The sequence below is a fragment of the Balaenoptera borealis genome (assembly GCF_965194805.1).
Source record: "Balaenoptera borealis genome assembly, chromosome: 7".
In the NCBI taxonomy this organism is placed as follows: domain Eukaryota; kingdom Metazoa; phylum Chordata; class Mammalia; order Artiodactyla; family Balaenopteridae; genus Balaenoptera; species Balaenoptera borealis.
In genome coordinates, this window is record NC_138864.1 from 116099651 (window position 1) to 116115774 (window position 16124).

At 47.0% G+C, this 16124-nt stretch overlaps 1 protein-coding gene and 1 long non-coding RNA gene across 5 annotated transcripts in view; one reads left to right on the forward strand and one right to left on the reverse strand.

Moving 5' to 3' along the window:
• Positions 1 to 9084, reverse strand: part of LOC309632626 — a 130989-nt gene extending 121905 nt beyond the window's left edge. Inside the window, exon 1 of the long non-coding RNA XR_014247007.1 lies at positions 8193 to 9084. This is a non-coding gene — a long non-coding RNA (uncharacterized lncRNA). The remainder of the gene's footprint in view (positions 1 to 8192) is intronic.
• TBXAS1 (thromboxane A synthase 1) overlaps positions 1 to 16124 on the forward strand; it is a 151536-nt gene that overhangs the window by 128988 nt on the left and 6424 nt on the right. For 3 of the 4 annotated variants that reach the window (XR_014246992.1, XM_082400339.1, XM_082400341.1), the window contains one exon: positions 11598 to 11689. Coding sequence is in view for 3 of the 4 variants with exons in the window: in XM_082400339.1 (XP_082256465.1) it covers positions 11598 to 11689 (92 nt within the window). In the remaining variant the exon portion in view is untranslated. Of the gene's footprint in view, positions 1 to 11597; positions 11690 to 12673; positions 15181 to 16124 lie in introns of those variants that run through there. The other variant, XM_082400340.1, reaches the window with a different exon arrangement.

The following is a 16124-nucleotide window of genomic DNA, read 5'->3' on the forward strand; positions in this document are numbered from 1 at the left end:
AGACTCCTGGGCTTTACAAATGCATTTAGATTCCATGGTCGGCGAGACTGTATTCTGAGCATAGGCGGGAAAAAGGCGGCAGGAAACGGGAGGGCAGGGAGGGGTCTGGAAGCAGCCTTCTAAATTTAACATGCAGTTGCTTTTAGGCCGAGTGGATGAAAAATAAATTCCAGTGCTTAAAGCTCTTATCTTTGTTTACCATTTCCCCAAACAGTAAGTGACCTGGACTCTGGCTTTTAGACTGAATTATCAACCAAGATGCACACAGGAATGAGGGATGGGATGCTGAGGGCTGTGCCAGGGGGATAAAGAGAGCAAGCTGACCGCTCGCTCTCCACCTTCACGTGACATTTCCCCGGCCTGGCAGGGTGGCGGGGATCTGATGTCACAGGCTGTCCCTGGGTGGGCCAGGGCGCAGGCATGATGCGTCCGACCATCCCAGACATGGAGGGCACAATGGTGTCATCCACCTCCTGTTGATGAGGGATCCATAAATATCCTACAGCGACCTTTGCCGATGCTCAATAACAGCTTTTGAAAATCTCCGGTGGGCATGGGGCTTGCCTGCTTTATTGTCACGTGCTGGTCATTTGAAAATTCTTCTGTATGTCCAGTCAAAATCTTTCTCTCTGGGACGTACTGTTGGGCCTGATTCCATCCTCAGCACCTACATCCTTTTCCTTTGTCACGTGCCTGCCACTCAGACAGGTGACAGTGCCCTCATTTCTCCCCTTGGTTGGCTCTGTTCTCCTGAATTCGCTCAGTGTGACTCACAGAAGCATGTCAGTCCCGCCTCGCTCCCTCTGGCTCCATCCCTCTCTCCCTGCCCATCCCTTGACGCGATGGATGCTGGCTTTGGCCTCACCTCCCTCCTCCAGTTGACCGACGCAATGGCCTTTCCTGTCCCTCTGCCACCTTCCCCCAGGCAGCCCTCACGGTTCGGTGCTCAGTTCCATGCTTTCCTCTCCTACCTCCATCCCAGAGCACTCGCGCATCTCTGTGGGCTGAACTGGACGCCAGCCCCCGCTGGGGCCCCCAGCACCGGCCTGCCAAAGCCGAGCGCCTCCTGCAGGAGGGCAGCCTTACCCAGGTCGGTCCTGTCTCCGTCTTTCTTCCAGCCCCCCAGGGATGAAACCTGGGAATCGCTTTTAGGTCTTCATTCCCTGACCCCTTATATCCAGAGATTCACCTCGCCGGTGAGTCATCCTTTCTACCAATGACTCTGGATATTACTCAGAGAATTACCTTGGGAGCTTTTACAACCACACTAATTCCTGTGCCCCGTCCAGACCAATTAAAACGGAATATTTCTAAGTGGGGCCCAAGCATCAGCAGGGAACAGCCGAGAAGGAGACCCACGGCTTGCATTGCTCCCCTCTTTCAACCCCTTTTCCCGTTCTGACAGCTGACAGGTCATCAGACCTCATCACTTTTGCCTGGACTCCTGCTGTCATCTCCTGCTTTATTGCCCTATTCCCCCAACTCTTCCAAATATCCCTCCATGTCAATATCAGATCACAAAATACCATTTTCAGGATGTTACCTCTACTTATCAAAAACCTTCAGTGGCTCCCTCTTACCAAAATAACAAATCTTTGAACAAGTAGATGGTTTCCCGAACACATAATAAGTTGTAGGTATGGGACTGTATCTTATCGCCCCTTTCCCTTTTTTCCTCTCCCCCAACACTCGGCTAAGTGCCTGTCAGGTACTTGACGTCTATCTGAGGAGTGAACAAAAAATATTTATCTGCAAATTAATGCCATACACTCTCTCTCCAGTGCAGAAAACGGGCTGGGTGCTTTAACTATCGTTTACTTAGGGGCTTATTTCTTTAAACATCACATATAATCAACTGTGGACGATCCATGTTAGTGGAGAGAACCGAATCCTAAATATTACAAGACAGCAGATAATTCAAAAACTCGAATCTAGTTGATTTGGGAACGTGTTTTATGCTTATGAGGGCTTATGTCTGGTAACTGAGACAATTTTAAAATTAGGTAATTAGATGTGTCTTATTTGTTCCTATCACCAACACCCCCCCACCCCGCCATACACACTATAGGAATACATAACGCAGCTCCCAAAATAACACACTATTTTTTCTCTCAACCTTTTCCTGAAATAGAGATGGTGGTTACATTCCAGCACACTGGAGGCGGCGGGCAGAGGGAAGAAGGGAGGAACCCACAATGACAGTAAATAGAGGGGACAGGGGTGTCAACGAGCTGCCTTTCAACTAATTCACCGTTAAAATTTAGGCAGTACACACACCAGTTTGTAAACTGTTCACAGTATCTACTAAAGCTGACCACACACATCCCCTGTGACCCAGCAATTCCACTCCTAGGTACATACCCAACAGAAATGTGACTTACATTCACTGAAAGCCATATACAAGAATATCCCGCTTTATTCATAATGGCCCCCAAACTGGGGACAAAGCAAATGTCCATCCACAGCTGGAAGTATGAACAGATGTGGAATGGACACACTGCAACTCACACCACACCACCGATGAGTCTCAAAGACACAGCAGTGAACACAAGAAAGCAGGTGCAAAAGCCATCGTACTGGATGTTCCATTTACGTAAAGCTTTTTAAAAGGCAAGATAACCTCTTGTGTTAGAAGTCAGGATAATGGTTACTTTTGGGGGGCTATGACCGGAAGGGGTCATGGGGGCACTTCTGAGGGCTGGAAATATTTTGCGTCTTGATCTGGATGCTGGTGACACAGGTGTGCTTTGTGAAAATTCACTGAGCGCTACACTTTTGTTTGTGTTCTATTTTTCTGTGTGCATGTTATTCTTCCAGAAAATGTACAGAGGAAAGTAAGGGAGGAATGAAGGGAGGGTAGAGGGGGGATAAAAGGAGAGAGGGAGGGCGGTTTAGGCAGCAACGCATGATGGAAAATCCTTGGAATCTGAAGATCTGGGTTTGGTTCTGACTCTGCCATGTACTAGCTGTGTGACCTTGGACGAGCCACTAACCTCTCTGAGTCTGTTTTCTTCATCTATAAAATAGGCAACAAAAATGCCCTACCTGCTTCACAGTGCAGTTATGAGGACCAAATGGTATAAGGGATGTAAAAATCCTTCAGAAGGCAGTACAGTACTGCAGGAGGGGAAGTCCCATTGTTATCATAGATCTCTGCAGACAGGAATTCCTGCATCAACAAAGCTGAACCCAGGGCCGTTGGCGGGGAGGGCTGACACCGTGGTGTGTGTGTGTGTGTTTCATGTTCTTTCATTACATCTCCTCGCCTAATCCCTTAATGGCCTGGGCCTCAGAGTACAAGAGCACCTGGAATAATCCCTGTGTTTATGTGATGTGGGTTCTGTCTCATTCCTTTGAAAGTGGATATAAATAGATGCCATACACACTCTCCTAATTACCTTTTCTAAGGTAGGGATGCCCGTCTACATCTAAATCTGCCACATTCTTTAGACCAGCACACAGGACTGTCTGGGCATTGGCTAGGCAAGCCAGCCATGCTGAGAGAAAGGAACCCGCTGCATGCCATCCCTCTCGGGACGCCCCACCCCACCCCCTTCCCCCATTGCTTCTTGCTCCAGGCCTGAAACAACTCACTCAGAACATCTATGGATGTCAAAGCTGAAGAGTCAGAGCTGGAAGGACCCCAGCACCCCAGTTTAAGAAATGGTCTGTGAAGAGCCCAGGCCCGGGGACTGCAGGCTTTTCTCCCGGGTCAGTGGGCAAAAGGGCAAAGCGAGAGTTGCCAGGTTTTCCACGGTAGGGTTTCATCTTATAGTCTATGTTCTCCAGAGAAGGAGTGCAAGTGGAAACCTCGATTTTTCCCGCGGCTGTCTTGCCACCGCTGTCCCTCGGCTGGAACCCCAAGTCTCATGGGGCTGCAAGTTCCCAGCTTCTAGTGGGCAGTTGAGGGCAGACATGACCCCGCCCACTGCATGCAACACCAAGTCCAGCACGTGCAGGTGAGCACTTAGCAATACTATCTGATACTGCTACTTCTTGGGAGGAACAAAACTGAGCCCCCCCACCCACTTCTATTTCCTTTAGGAAAATAAGAAAATATTAATTTTTCTATTAGGTCCCTGAACCTCCAGGAAAAATCTTTTTGAAAGCAATGACATTTTAATTTTCTTTTTCTCATTTAGACTCCATACCAGCACACACCCAGTGTGAGGTGTACGTGTAGGTGTGAGTGACTCAGTGTGTGTGTGTGTCTGTGTGTAACTTGCAGAGAAAATGGTACACAAAAATCCAAATGTAGCAAAGTGAGATTAATAGGCAAGGGCAGTATTTCCTACTTAAAAGTATTTATCAGTAGATTTTTCCATAGAGTTCCCTTAACCATCAGGTTTAGCTGCTGCATTTAAATATTGGTTTATAGAGCCTAAACTAAATGATAGAAAGACTAAGAGACCAAGAAACTTAGAAACAAAATTAGCAGTGACTGCCCACTGAAAAATCAAATATAGATGAAAAAGTCTCCCTGAAAATTAAAGAACTCTGGATTGAGAACATAAACCACAAGGCAAAGATTCCGTTTGCTTTTTTTGCTTCTATTTTCCCCAATATTTAAGAGTTAGTCAGTATTTCCCAATATTAAATATTATTTTCAACCTTCTAAGAGTACAGTTACTTGTTTTACAGAATCGGTCCCAGCTGAAGTGAATTCTATAGGATTGTATAATTGCTTTCCTCCTTGACACATCCTTACAGGATAGTTTAAAATGTAGAAACAGAGGGCCTCATGATGAAACGTGCTCCCTGCCTCCAAATATGTCAGCTTCTATTTAAACATCTGGGGTGAGCTCACCAGCCTTTTCTTCCAAGGAAAAACACTTTCTTGACTAAACTTCCCTTTCTTTCTCTTTTTCACTTCAAATAAATTCCACTCCCACCCCCATTTTTAAGTGTTAGTTTTGCTAGACGGCAAAGAAAAATATGCAGCACGCATACAGCACACCTACCTTTTCCATTTCATTTCTTGACGGCCACATCCCCCATCAGGTACCACGCCCCCTGCATTCACTCGCGTCTGCCCCGGCCCAGGTCGCCCTGCACAGAGGCCTTTCTCTCTCCTGCGCCTGGAGCGCTGCTCTCCATCCTCCAAGATGCCCCAGAACAGCAGCTCTCCCAGTCAGCCAGCCTGACACAACCATTTTTAATTCTTTAACACATCTCACAGTCTTTACATGGGCTCTTCCACACACTATTGCTATTTCAATTTCTATTTAACACCTTACATTATTTTTAATTTGTATTTTCAAATTTTATTTTTTCAGAATAGCAGTTAATAGTTATTCCAGTTAAACTGATTTTTTTAAAAGCATGAAGAAAATAATTTATATTTCTTCCACCAAGGAGAAAGTAACCACTAATACAGATTTAGTGCTACTATATAGGTATCTTTCTTTTTCTTTCTCAAATTACAAGATTACATCATTTTCTTTTTTAGCCTGCCGATGTAGTGGATTACGTTGATTGATTTTTGAAATAGCCTATCATAGCTAGAAGAAATCTCACTTGGCTATAGCACCTTAACTTTTCATGAAGGAAAATTTTAACCTGTACAAATTGTCAGAATAGCTGAGAACCTGTGTACCCATCACTCAGCTTCAACAAATGGCAGCTATGGCCCCTCCGGTTTCCCCACCCTCCCCCACTGCCATTGTTTAAAAAATCCCAGACATAGTATACATGTCATCTGCAAACATTTCAGTATATATCTCTAAAAGAAAAGGGCTCTTTTCTAAAACTTGACAACCAGGGGCTTCCCTGGTGGCGCAGTGGTTAAGAATCCGCCTGCCAATGCAGGGGACAGGGGCTCGAGCCCTGGTCCGGGAAGATCCCACATGCCGCGGAGCAACTAAGCCCATACGCCACAGCTACTGAGCCTGCGCTCTAGAGCCCACGAGCCACAACTACTGAGCCCACGAGCCACAACTACTGAAGCCTGCGCGCCTAGAGCCCGTGCTCCACAACAAGAGAAGCCACTGCAATGAGAAGCCCGCGCACCGCAACGAAGAGTAGCCCCCGCTCGCTGCAACTAGAGAAAGCCTGTGAGCTGCAACAAAGACCCAAAGCAGCCAAAAATAAATTTTAAAAATGTTTTAATGCTTTAAAAAAAGCAAAACAAAACAAAACAAAACATGACCACCATACTATCCTCACAGTAAAAACCGAATGAACCGTAATTTCCTAAGTGCACCAAATATCCACTCAGGGTCCAAGGTCCCATGATTGAGTCATAATTCTGTTTTTAGATTGGGTTTATTTGAACCAGCACCCAAACAAGCCCACCTACTTTTCACTGGCCTTTCTTATTCATCATAAATATCCCCGTTTAGACATCACTTCCTCCTGGCAGCTTCCCCGATCCCAAACGCCGGGATGTGTTTCCCTCGTCTGCTCCCCCACAGCACCTGTGCTCACCACTCTGTAACCTGCAGCCCTGGTTTGCATCCTGAGACAGACTGTAACCTATCCGAGAACACGTCGGTGCTAGCACAGCGCCTGGTCAACAGTAGGCACCAACTCTGCAGTTGAATGAATAAGTAACAAATGAGCTCCCACACAGGACAGCTTCTCCCGCTCCCCCCAGAAGCCCCTTCTGTAACATGACCCACGTTCAGCACAATGACTTGCTCAGAAGTCTGTTTCCCCACAGAGCAGAGGCTTACTCATTCTGGGATCCCAAACACCCAGCCCAGCACCTGACACCAGTGGGTGTTCACTGAGGGGTTGGCTTTTCTACTCCACATTCTATCTGTGTGACTTTGAGCTCACAGCCTCTCCTCTCTGGGTCTCACGTTGCTCATCTCTATAATGAAGAATCTGGATTCAAGATTTCCAAGGTCCTTTTGGGTTCAGTTTGTGATTCTGAGCCGGAGCCCAGCCTCGCAGGGAGTCTCCATTTGCCATACGCTTGCTGCCCTCTGCTGGCGGGATTGGTGCAGGACCCCCCCCCCATCCCGGATTTTCCTGAAAGAACTATAGGCGGGCAAAAACAGGTCCCCAGGGGTGAACTGGTGTGTGAGTGAGTGGGGACTTGAATTGCATTGCCTCACCTGGATCTGGTTAAAACGTAGAGGCCTGAGCCTTCCCCGACCCCATCCATCCACGCCTCCAGCAGAGAGGATCACTGGGGCAGGTCAGACAGACAGACTTATGCAGTGGTCTCACGCCCTTGGCTGCACAGAACTAGTACCCAGGCCCCCACCTTAGACCAACAATCAAACCCCCAGGGGGCAGGGCTCAAGCATCCTTATATATTAAAAGCCACCTGGTCACTTCTAATATTCGACCACATCAAGAACTGCTGGACCAGCACGCTGATGTTGACATGTGTATCTTGAGCCCAAAGCTAAGAAGTGGTGAAAAGCTCATCCGGGGAAAATAAATGAAGACTTGACTTTATAGTACATATTTCCCTTGGCCTAGCTTTAAAAGTTCTCTTTCAAGTACTGACAGCTTCCCAGCCAATTTTGTTTGAGGAACCAATACCATTGACTCATTAGGGATGCTACTCCCAGATCTGGTTTCTTTTTCTTTTTGAGATATATTGATAGTTCTATATTTTGGTGCACAGTACCACTGTGTTGTTTTGTTTTGTTTTTTACATTTCTGCATTTGTTAAGACTCCTTTGGTTGCAGGTAACAGAATTCAGCTGTCACTAAGTTAGGTCAAAAATGGGAACTTAGGGCTTCCCTGGTGGCGCGGTGGTTGAGAATCTGCCTGCCAATGCAGGGGACACGGGTTCGAGCCCTGGTTTGGGAAGATCCCACATGCCGCGGAGCAACTAGGCCCGTGCACCACAACTACTGAGCCTGCGCGTCTGGAGCCTGTGCTCCCCAACAAGAGAGGCCACGACAGTGAGAGGCCTGCGCACCGCGATGAAGAGTGGCCCCCGCTCGCCGCAACTAGAGAAAGCCCTCGCACAGAAACGAAGACCCAACACACCCAAAAATAAATAAATTTTATAAAAAATAAAAAAGGGAACTTACTGGAAGGGTACTGAGATGCCACCCACAGGGCTACTTGCCAGGAGCAGATGGCAATCAGGACACCAGGAAACGGTCTCTGTCTTTTGCCTCTGCTTCTCCACACATCTAACTCATTGTTTCTTTCTCATGGCAAACGTGCTTTCTGCTCATTAATCCACAAGGCAGAACATGGCCACCAACAGATCATAACTCACCCGTGTTCAGCTTCCACCTGCTGGAGAAAAACTCCTTTTTCCTCTGTCTCAGGTCCAAATGCCCAGGCTGGTGTCCTCACATCAGAGGCCCACTCTTGGTCCAATCAACCGTGGCCTGCAGGGCTGACTATATAATTTGTCGGACCTGAGGCAAAATGAAAAAAGCAGGGGAAAGTGCCATTAACAGTACATATAAAAGTTCTTCCTATCTTCTTTCATCTCTCAAATTATCACAGTGGTTTTTTTAATATTCTATTTAATACCAGTCTAAGTAAAGAAAACTCTAAATTTTACATTATTAGCATGAATTTTACCACTCATCTCTGGATCATGCAACGCCACAGTTTTAAATGTTACTATCAGAGCATTTAACGCACATGCAGAATCACTGAATTACATAATTTGTATTTCGTGACTCACAGGCCAGAAGAGACGAAGACAAACCAAACTATTGATGACTGGGGGGATGAGAGGGTACACCAGGCTTCCCCAGGGGGGCTCGCCCTGGGGGGTGGGGGCACGGGATGGGCTGGGAGAGTCAGGCCCTCACCGGTACCCAGGAGCCCTGCACTCTCCTGCCAGCCGCCAGGCCCATGAACCCTGGGGCAGGGTCTAGGAAAGTGGAGCCAGGCGTCCTCCCTTCCCACAGGCCCAGCCCCCAACCCACAGTAGGCTGTGACCCTCAGAGATCTTTAAACCTCTGTGCCAGGACACGTGTTGTACCTGGACCAGGGGTGGGCAGAGGCTTGCCCGGGCCGACACAGCCATGGTGCTTCCAGCCCGGGGCAGGGACGGTTGACATGTGCCCACCCCGAGATGCTTCAGGGTGAATGCACCCCATTCCTACCCTCTCTGTGCCTGAGCCCAGGCCTCTGCCGGGGCTGGAGGGCAACAGTGGTCAAAGGGCAAAGCGGAGACGGGCGGCCGGGCTGGGCCCCAGGCACCGGGGCAAGACAGCAGGCAGCTGAGAACCCACCCTGGGGAGGCGGCCAAGGTGGGACCACTCGTGGGCGAGGCTCAAGCCCCCAGCGCATGCTCCATGGTCCCCTCAGACTCTCCTCCCAAAACACAAATTCAAAGATAATGACGATTAAGAATCTCCAGATGGCAACCCACAGAGCATTAAACCCCAAAGCACAGGGCCCCTCTCCTTGGCCACGTGTTTATCGGGCCCGCCCTCGTGGCCTGGGATGGAGGTGGAAGTGTAGGGTCGAGAGATAACCTTCTAAAGAAACAGTTCCCAGAAGTGAAGACGGAGAATGTTGGAAAAGCCAGCTGTTTTCATTTATGCCCTTCAAATTCATAAACATTAGACTGCACATGTTCTCTGCAACTGGACTTTTTTTACTCAGTATTTTATGCACATCATTAATGGCCACACTTCATTGATGGCTAGACTCTAATAGATTAGCTAAGATATTTACCAGGGACATCAAGCCTCCACGTGTCCTGGCCCCATCACTCTCCCCTCTGCCCCTCCTGTCCCCGCATAAAACACTGTGTATTTTATGCACATCACTAATGGCCACTGGAATAGAGCCTACGCAGGGCAGCCCTGTGGCAGCTACTGCAGGGCCCGCAGGATGGACTTGCCCCCAAGTGCTGCCCCCTGCTGTCCTGAGAGGGGAGGACAGAAGCAAGCCGACCTCCCAAACTGAAGACTCCTCTTTGATTAGCATCAACTGATTTAGAAAGCTGAGGCTGTCACCTATGAGGCAGGTAACTTCACTCAAGCTCTGCTGGGAGTGGGGAGAGAGGACAGGAGGATCTGGGGGAAATCCTTCCTTGGGGAAACTAGCAGAGCAGCTAATAAACTTCTATGACCCCACCCTAACTCATCCCACTCACATGGGAGCCCACATCCAGCTTCTCAGCCTCTCGCCAATTCACCGTCACCTGCTCCTCGGGCCACGGGCTGAGGGCCAGAGAGTGACAGGGTCACCCCAGTGGAAGTCGTCGAGGGGATGCTAGGGTTCCCCGACACGGGGTGCTGCAGCTGTGCTTCTCCACACCTTCCTCCCTAGCATGGAATCAACATTTACCAGCTGTTTACAATCTGATGAGTGAAAACCAAATCTCATGGTTTTAATTTGTATTTTTCATCATATTTGTTCTGTCTTTTGCCTCCTTATTTCCTTTGACCACTTTTCTGATGAGTTTCTTTTCTTACTGATTTATTGTAGCTCTTTGGGTTTTTGTTACCATCGATCCTTTCTAGATGTGGCGATTTTTGTTGTTGTTGTTGTTGCTATTTTACTATTGGTCTTTTAACTTTATGATGTGCCCATTACTACCATGTGACAACCTCTCTGAGCCTCAGTTTCATCATCTAAGAGATGGGAGAACAGCTGTTCCATTGGTTTGCTGGAGCATTAAATTAAGTGTCAACAAAAATAATCAATAAACAGGGCCATTCCTGGTGGTCCAGTGGTTAAGACTCCACGCTTCCACTACAGGGGGTGTGGGTTTGATCCCTGGTCAGGGAACTAAGATCCCGCATGCCATGTGGCACAGCCAAAAAATGTAAATTAAAAAAAAAGAAAATAATCAATAAACAATCAATAATGAGAACAGAAAAGAGTTTTATTTGAGCCAAACTGAGAACTAGCCTGGAAGCCCACTTCCCAGATTACTCTGAGAAACTGTTCTGGAGAAGTAGGATTTTCAGCCCAGTTTTATATCTTGTCAGAACAAGGAACATTAAACGGGTCAGGGTTACATTTCTTCAAGGTTAAAAAAACCCCAAAAAACAGACCAGCAGGTACACAGCAAATCAACATGGCCTTGGCACCTGGGAAGGGAGACTTATCATTGAAGAAGTACAAGCATTGGCGTCCCAGGAAGAGAGGCATTTAATCTCTATTTTTAACATGGACATTCTTTACTTCTGGTCAATGTGCCCTTTCCTTTAATAATTAAAGCAGATGTACAATGTATGTTTGGTAAGCCACAAACAGGCTATTTTAGTTAGCATAAAATTCAAGTTAACTCACGTATAAGCCAGATTGGCTTTCCTATATCTCAATATGTAAAAATTTCTTTCCTCATAAGGGAGTGTGTACAATATGTAGCCTGCCAGATCTTCAGCTCTCAATAAATGCTAGCAGTGCAGCTGCTGCCATTGCTTTATTACAAACTTCTCTGACACTCAAAGGCCCCGCAGTCCCAGGCCTGGCCTGCTCATCTTCAGTGATGGACAGCACTGTGAAACAAGCACAACAGAACATGCAGAATATTCTGTAGAGTGCTAATCTAATGCAATTTGCGTAGTATCACTTTTCATCTTGTGGGTTTCCATTTAAGTCTTTGCAAACATTGGAGCTGGGACTCTAAAGTTAGCGGAAAAGACAGAACACTGTGTGACTCGGTCTAACTCAACATTCTTTGTCACCACCCTTCCATCAGCCGGCCCCTGAGTACTGCAGCCTCCAGAAAGGCCTGCCCTACCTGGACATGGTGATTGCGGAGACCTTGAGGATGTACCCACCGGCTTTCAGGTAAGCCTCTACCCTAAGGCCCCTGCACCCCAGGACCCCTTCAGCATCACTGTTTGGAGTCCTTGTTAGTCCTCAGTCTGTCACCACCTGGGTTATGAAGAATGTTGGACCCAAGCTCCTGGAGGTCGAGGTCTGAAACTTGGGTTTTTTAATCCCCTGGGGCACTGGACGCCAAGCCTAACATAGGGTCACCATAGCAATAAATGTCCAGCCTATATTCCTATATGTTAACCATGTTTTCAAAGTGTCATTGGGGGGCTTCCCTGGTGGCGCAGTGGTTAAGAATCTGCCTGCTAATGCAGGGGACACGGGTTCGAGCCCTGGTCTGGGAAGATCCCACATGCCGCAGAGCAACTAGGCCCGTGAGCCACAACTACTGAGCCTGCGCATCTGGAGCCTGTGCTCCGCAACAAGAGAGGTCGCGATAGTGAGAGGCCCGCGCATCGCGATGAAGAGTGGCCCCCGCTTGCCACAACTAGAGAAAGCCCTCGCACAGAAATGAAGACCCAATGCAGCCAAAAATAAATTAATTAATTAATTAAAAAAAAATTGTGTTAGCATACAGTATTTGTTTAAAAAATAAAAAGGGTCATTGGTCTTTTCTTAACATGACCTTCCTCCCCAACCCAAGCCAATCTCTTTGACCTCCTAGCCCTTAGATGGCTTTTGCTGTTCCCCTGGTCTGTTCATTCATTCATTCATTCACCAACTATTTACTGAGCATCTGCTCTGTGCCCTGCACTGGGAAATCAGCCAAAACAGATAAAATGCCAGCCCTTGGAGCTGATGTTCCAGGGGGAACTTCCAAGGCCTGGGACGCTCCTTCTTATTCTCCAGCACTCCACACCCGTCCCATCCTCAGAGCTCCGATCCAAGACTCACCACTCCAGGAAACCTGGCCAGCCTCACCCGTTCCCTGCTTCTCCTCCACCAGCACTTTGCACGCTAACTCTACTTCATATTATATTTTTGGATAATTCTCAGCTGCTCTGCAACATTTCACCAGTGTGCAGTCATCCAGTCACACCAACCTGTAAGTGCCTTGAGAGCAGGAACCAGGTCTTCTGCTTCTTTCAAATTCCCCCAAAACAAGATGTTACCGAACCAGGCTCGTTCGCCCCATGCACAGCAAGCCAAGTGCTGAGATGCTGAGGTTGTCAGCAGAGAAGAGATACATTCACAAGGCAGCCAAGCGTGGGGACAGGAGAACAAATCTCAAATCCACCTCCCCAATGGCAAGGAGCTCGGGGTATTTATGGGATAAAGCTGCGGCGTGGTGGGCCCTGGGAGCATGGGAAAAGGTAATGATTGGAGATAAGAAAAAGGTGAGGCAATCATAGTTCTGCGCAGGTGCAGCTAAGCTACAGGCTTCTCCACGGGACCCAAGTTCAGAAAACGTCTGCGTTATCGTGTTCCGAGGATGGAGTTTTGGGCGCTCTGACGTCAAGAGGTCACCAAGCGAACACTCGCGCATGCCCAGTTGGAGGGTCGGGGGTCTTAATCAGTCTTGACTGGCTCAAGCTCCAACTAGACACAGCTGACTCCAAGCTCCTGAAAAACAACTTGGGCCAACATCTTCTTGTTTAAGCTACGTGACGCTTGCAGGACATGCAGCTTTTTCTGTAGCAACGATTAAAGCGAGCTTGATCAATGAAGGCAAGTTTAATGGGTCTAACTGATGATTACCCTTGGTTTCAGAGACATCCCATGGAGCACAGGGCCTTCACTTAGGTCCCCAGGCCCTTAGAGAGTGAGACATTGCCAGATTTCAGGTTCTAGAAACAGAAGCGACACGAAGCATTTAACTGTGTATCATAAATTCCACTCTGCATCTCTATGAAGTAATGTACCACATAAACCATATGGAGATAACTTTTGCCATTTTAAAAAGAGAAAATGTGGATGATTTGTAGGTATCTCAAAATTATATTCCAAACTGAAAATATCATAGAGAGTGTGGTTGTAGATATTGTCCAAAATGTTCAGACCCAGAGCCAATATAGAGAATTCCTGGGGTGTGAGTCAAATCACATCATCCTCAAGCACACATGGTTTCAGTCTCCTGGTCTGGGAGCAGACAAGAAACTCCAGGGCTCGCCTCATTGCTCTCCTGACGCCAGCATTAAGACCTGATTCCACAGGCCTTCCCCGACTTCTTTAGGAGCCTCAGAGCAAACTGTCATCCAATCCTTGTTTTTGAATGATTTATATACAGCTTCCTTCCAAGGGAACCGTGGGCAGCTGCTATACACGTGAAATTCAAAATAAGACATTCAGTGATAAAACAGAACAAAGGCTGTTTAAAGGAAAGAATCCTTTACAGGACCCCAGAGATAGCAATAACTGGGGTCAGGCTTGGTGGCTGAGACTCCTGGCAGAGAGGGAAACCAGCTGAGTTGAACAGTCATATTCTCTAGTAGGAGGAAAGTGTATAAATTGATCAAAGACACATCATTTCCTGGATCTAAACTCAATCAAGAATTCATCACATGAGACCTTGTATAGATGACACGTTGAGAGACAAAGTCAGCAGTCTCTTCAACACCAAAATTCTGCAGTCAATTCTCCTTCTGACCCTTTATAAACAGCAAAGTGTAAAAGGAAGTCAGTGAAGGCATTGCTCTGGGGAACCAGGATGCTCGTGATCTGAGAGTATCTGGAGGGCAGGACAGGACGGAACAGGACAGAAACCAGAGTATCTGGATGAGTTCGTTAAAATTCCCAATAAAAATATAGAGCCAGTGCTCCATAATGACAGAGCGAGTCTAGACAGAAAGTCAAGACAGTCTCAGTCCTGCCCTTAGTTTACTGTGTGATGTTGGGTTAAGTTCCAGACTGTTCTAGGCTTCTGTTTCCTGTGTGTTCAGAGGGCACACAACACCTGCTCTGCCTACCCCAGAAGTGTTGGGAGAATCAGTGGAACAGTAGATGTAGAAACGCGGTACCCCTGCAGGCAGTGTGCCGTGTAAGGTATGAAGTAAGGAGCAAGAAGCACAGAGCTTAGAGTTGAATGGCCTGACCCCATCTGGCTCCAATCTCGGGCAAGCCATGCTCTCCCTTCCCCATACCTACTCCACTGGTGTTTTTAATCATATCACTCTGTTGACTTCTGTTATCGAACAACAGAAGTGAGAGAGGCAAGTCATCATTATTCTCACCCAGACAAGAGGCCAATTCGCTTTGGCCCTGGGCATAGGATTTGGGGGTGAACAGAGGGACAGTGAGAATTTTATTTTTTATTTTATTTTACTTTATTTTTTTAAAGATTTTTTTTTGATGTGGACCATTTTTAAAGTCTTTAGTGAATTTGTTATAATACTGCTTCCGTTTTATGTTTTGGTTTTTTGGCCACGAGGCATGTGTGATCTTAGCTCCCCGACCAGGGATCGAACCCGCACCCCCTGCACTGGAAGGCAAAGTCTTAACCATAGACCACCAGGGAAGTCCCATTACTTTATTAATTTTTAAAATTATTTATTTATTTATTTATTTGGTTGCACCGGGTCTTAGTTGCAGCAGGCGGGCTCCTTAGCTGTGGCATGCGAACTCTTGGTTGTGGCATGCATGTGGGATCTAGTTCCCTGACCAGGGTTCGAACCTGGGTCCCCTGCATTGGGAGCACGGAGTCTTAACCACTGTGCCACCAGGGAAGTCCCCACTTTATTATTTTAACCTTAGAAAAATGCTTGGCTTTTCCCAAACACTGACAAACTTGACTGACACCTTTATCCATAAAAAACTCAACATGGCCTTTTGTGGAAAACATAACAATTCTCACTGAAGTGTTATTAATGTCAATCCAGGAATCCATGCAGTATAATTCAGCAGATTTTTCTGGCTTTGTATGCAGTCTAGCCAGATAGGAGGCCCAACCACTTACAGAAGGGAAGCCCCCATTTTCCGGCTTTTAGGGGGTTTTGCATCCAGGTCCAAGCTATTTCTGGTAAAGATGAAAAAGAAGGAAGTCAGAGTATATCCTTATTTGATTGCTCAGAGCTGAGGATGCACACATCAGAGCCCCCTGCCCGCTCTGATTTGAGCAAGAGTGTTTTGTGACTAGCCCCAAGCACATAATAATTGCATTAGTAGCTTCGGATCTGAATGGGGGTCTCACAGCCCTGGCCTTTCATGTTGCTGATATACTAAAGGCTCATAATAGAGTGATGAACGCTGCAAGGAGCTGCTGGTCCTCTTAATTTCTTTTATAAGCAGGAACAGGGTATAACAGTAATTAGTGTAATAACTGTACCTCCTCTGAGATATCTAGGGAAGCCGAGTCCTGCAACCTGAAGTAAAAGCCATCCTAGATTGTTTTTGATTTTTAAAATAATGATTTATATTACCAAAATGATATGCTTCTACTTTAAAAAAAAAAAAAAAAAACCTAAGAAATACAGAAGGATCCAAAGAAAAAACTGGCACCCCTGGTACCCTG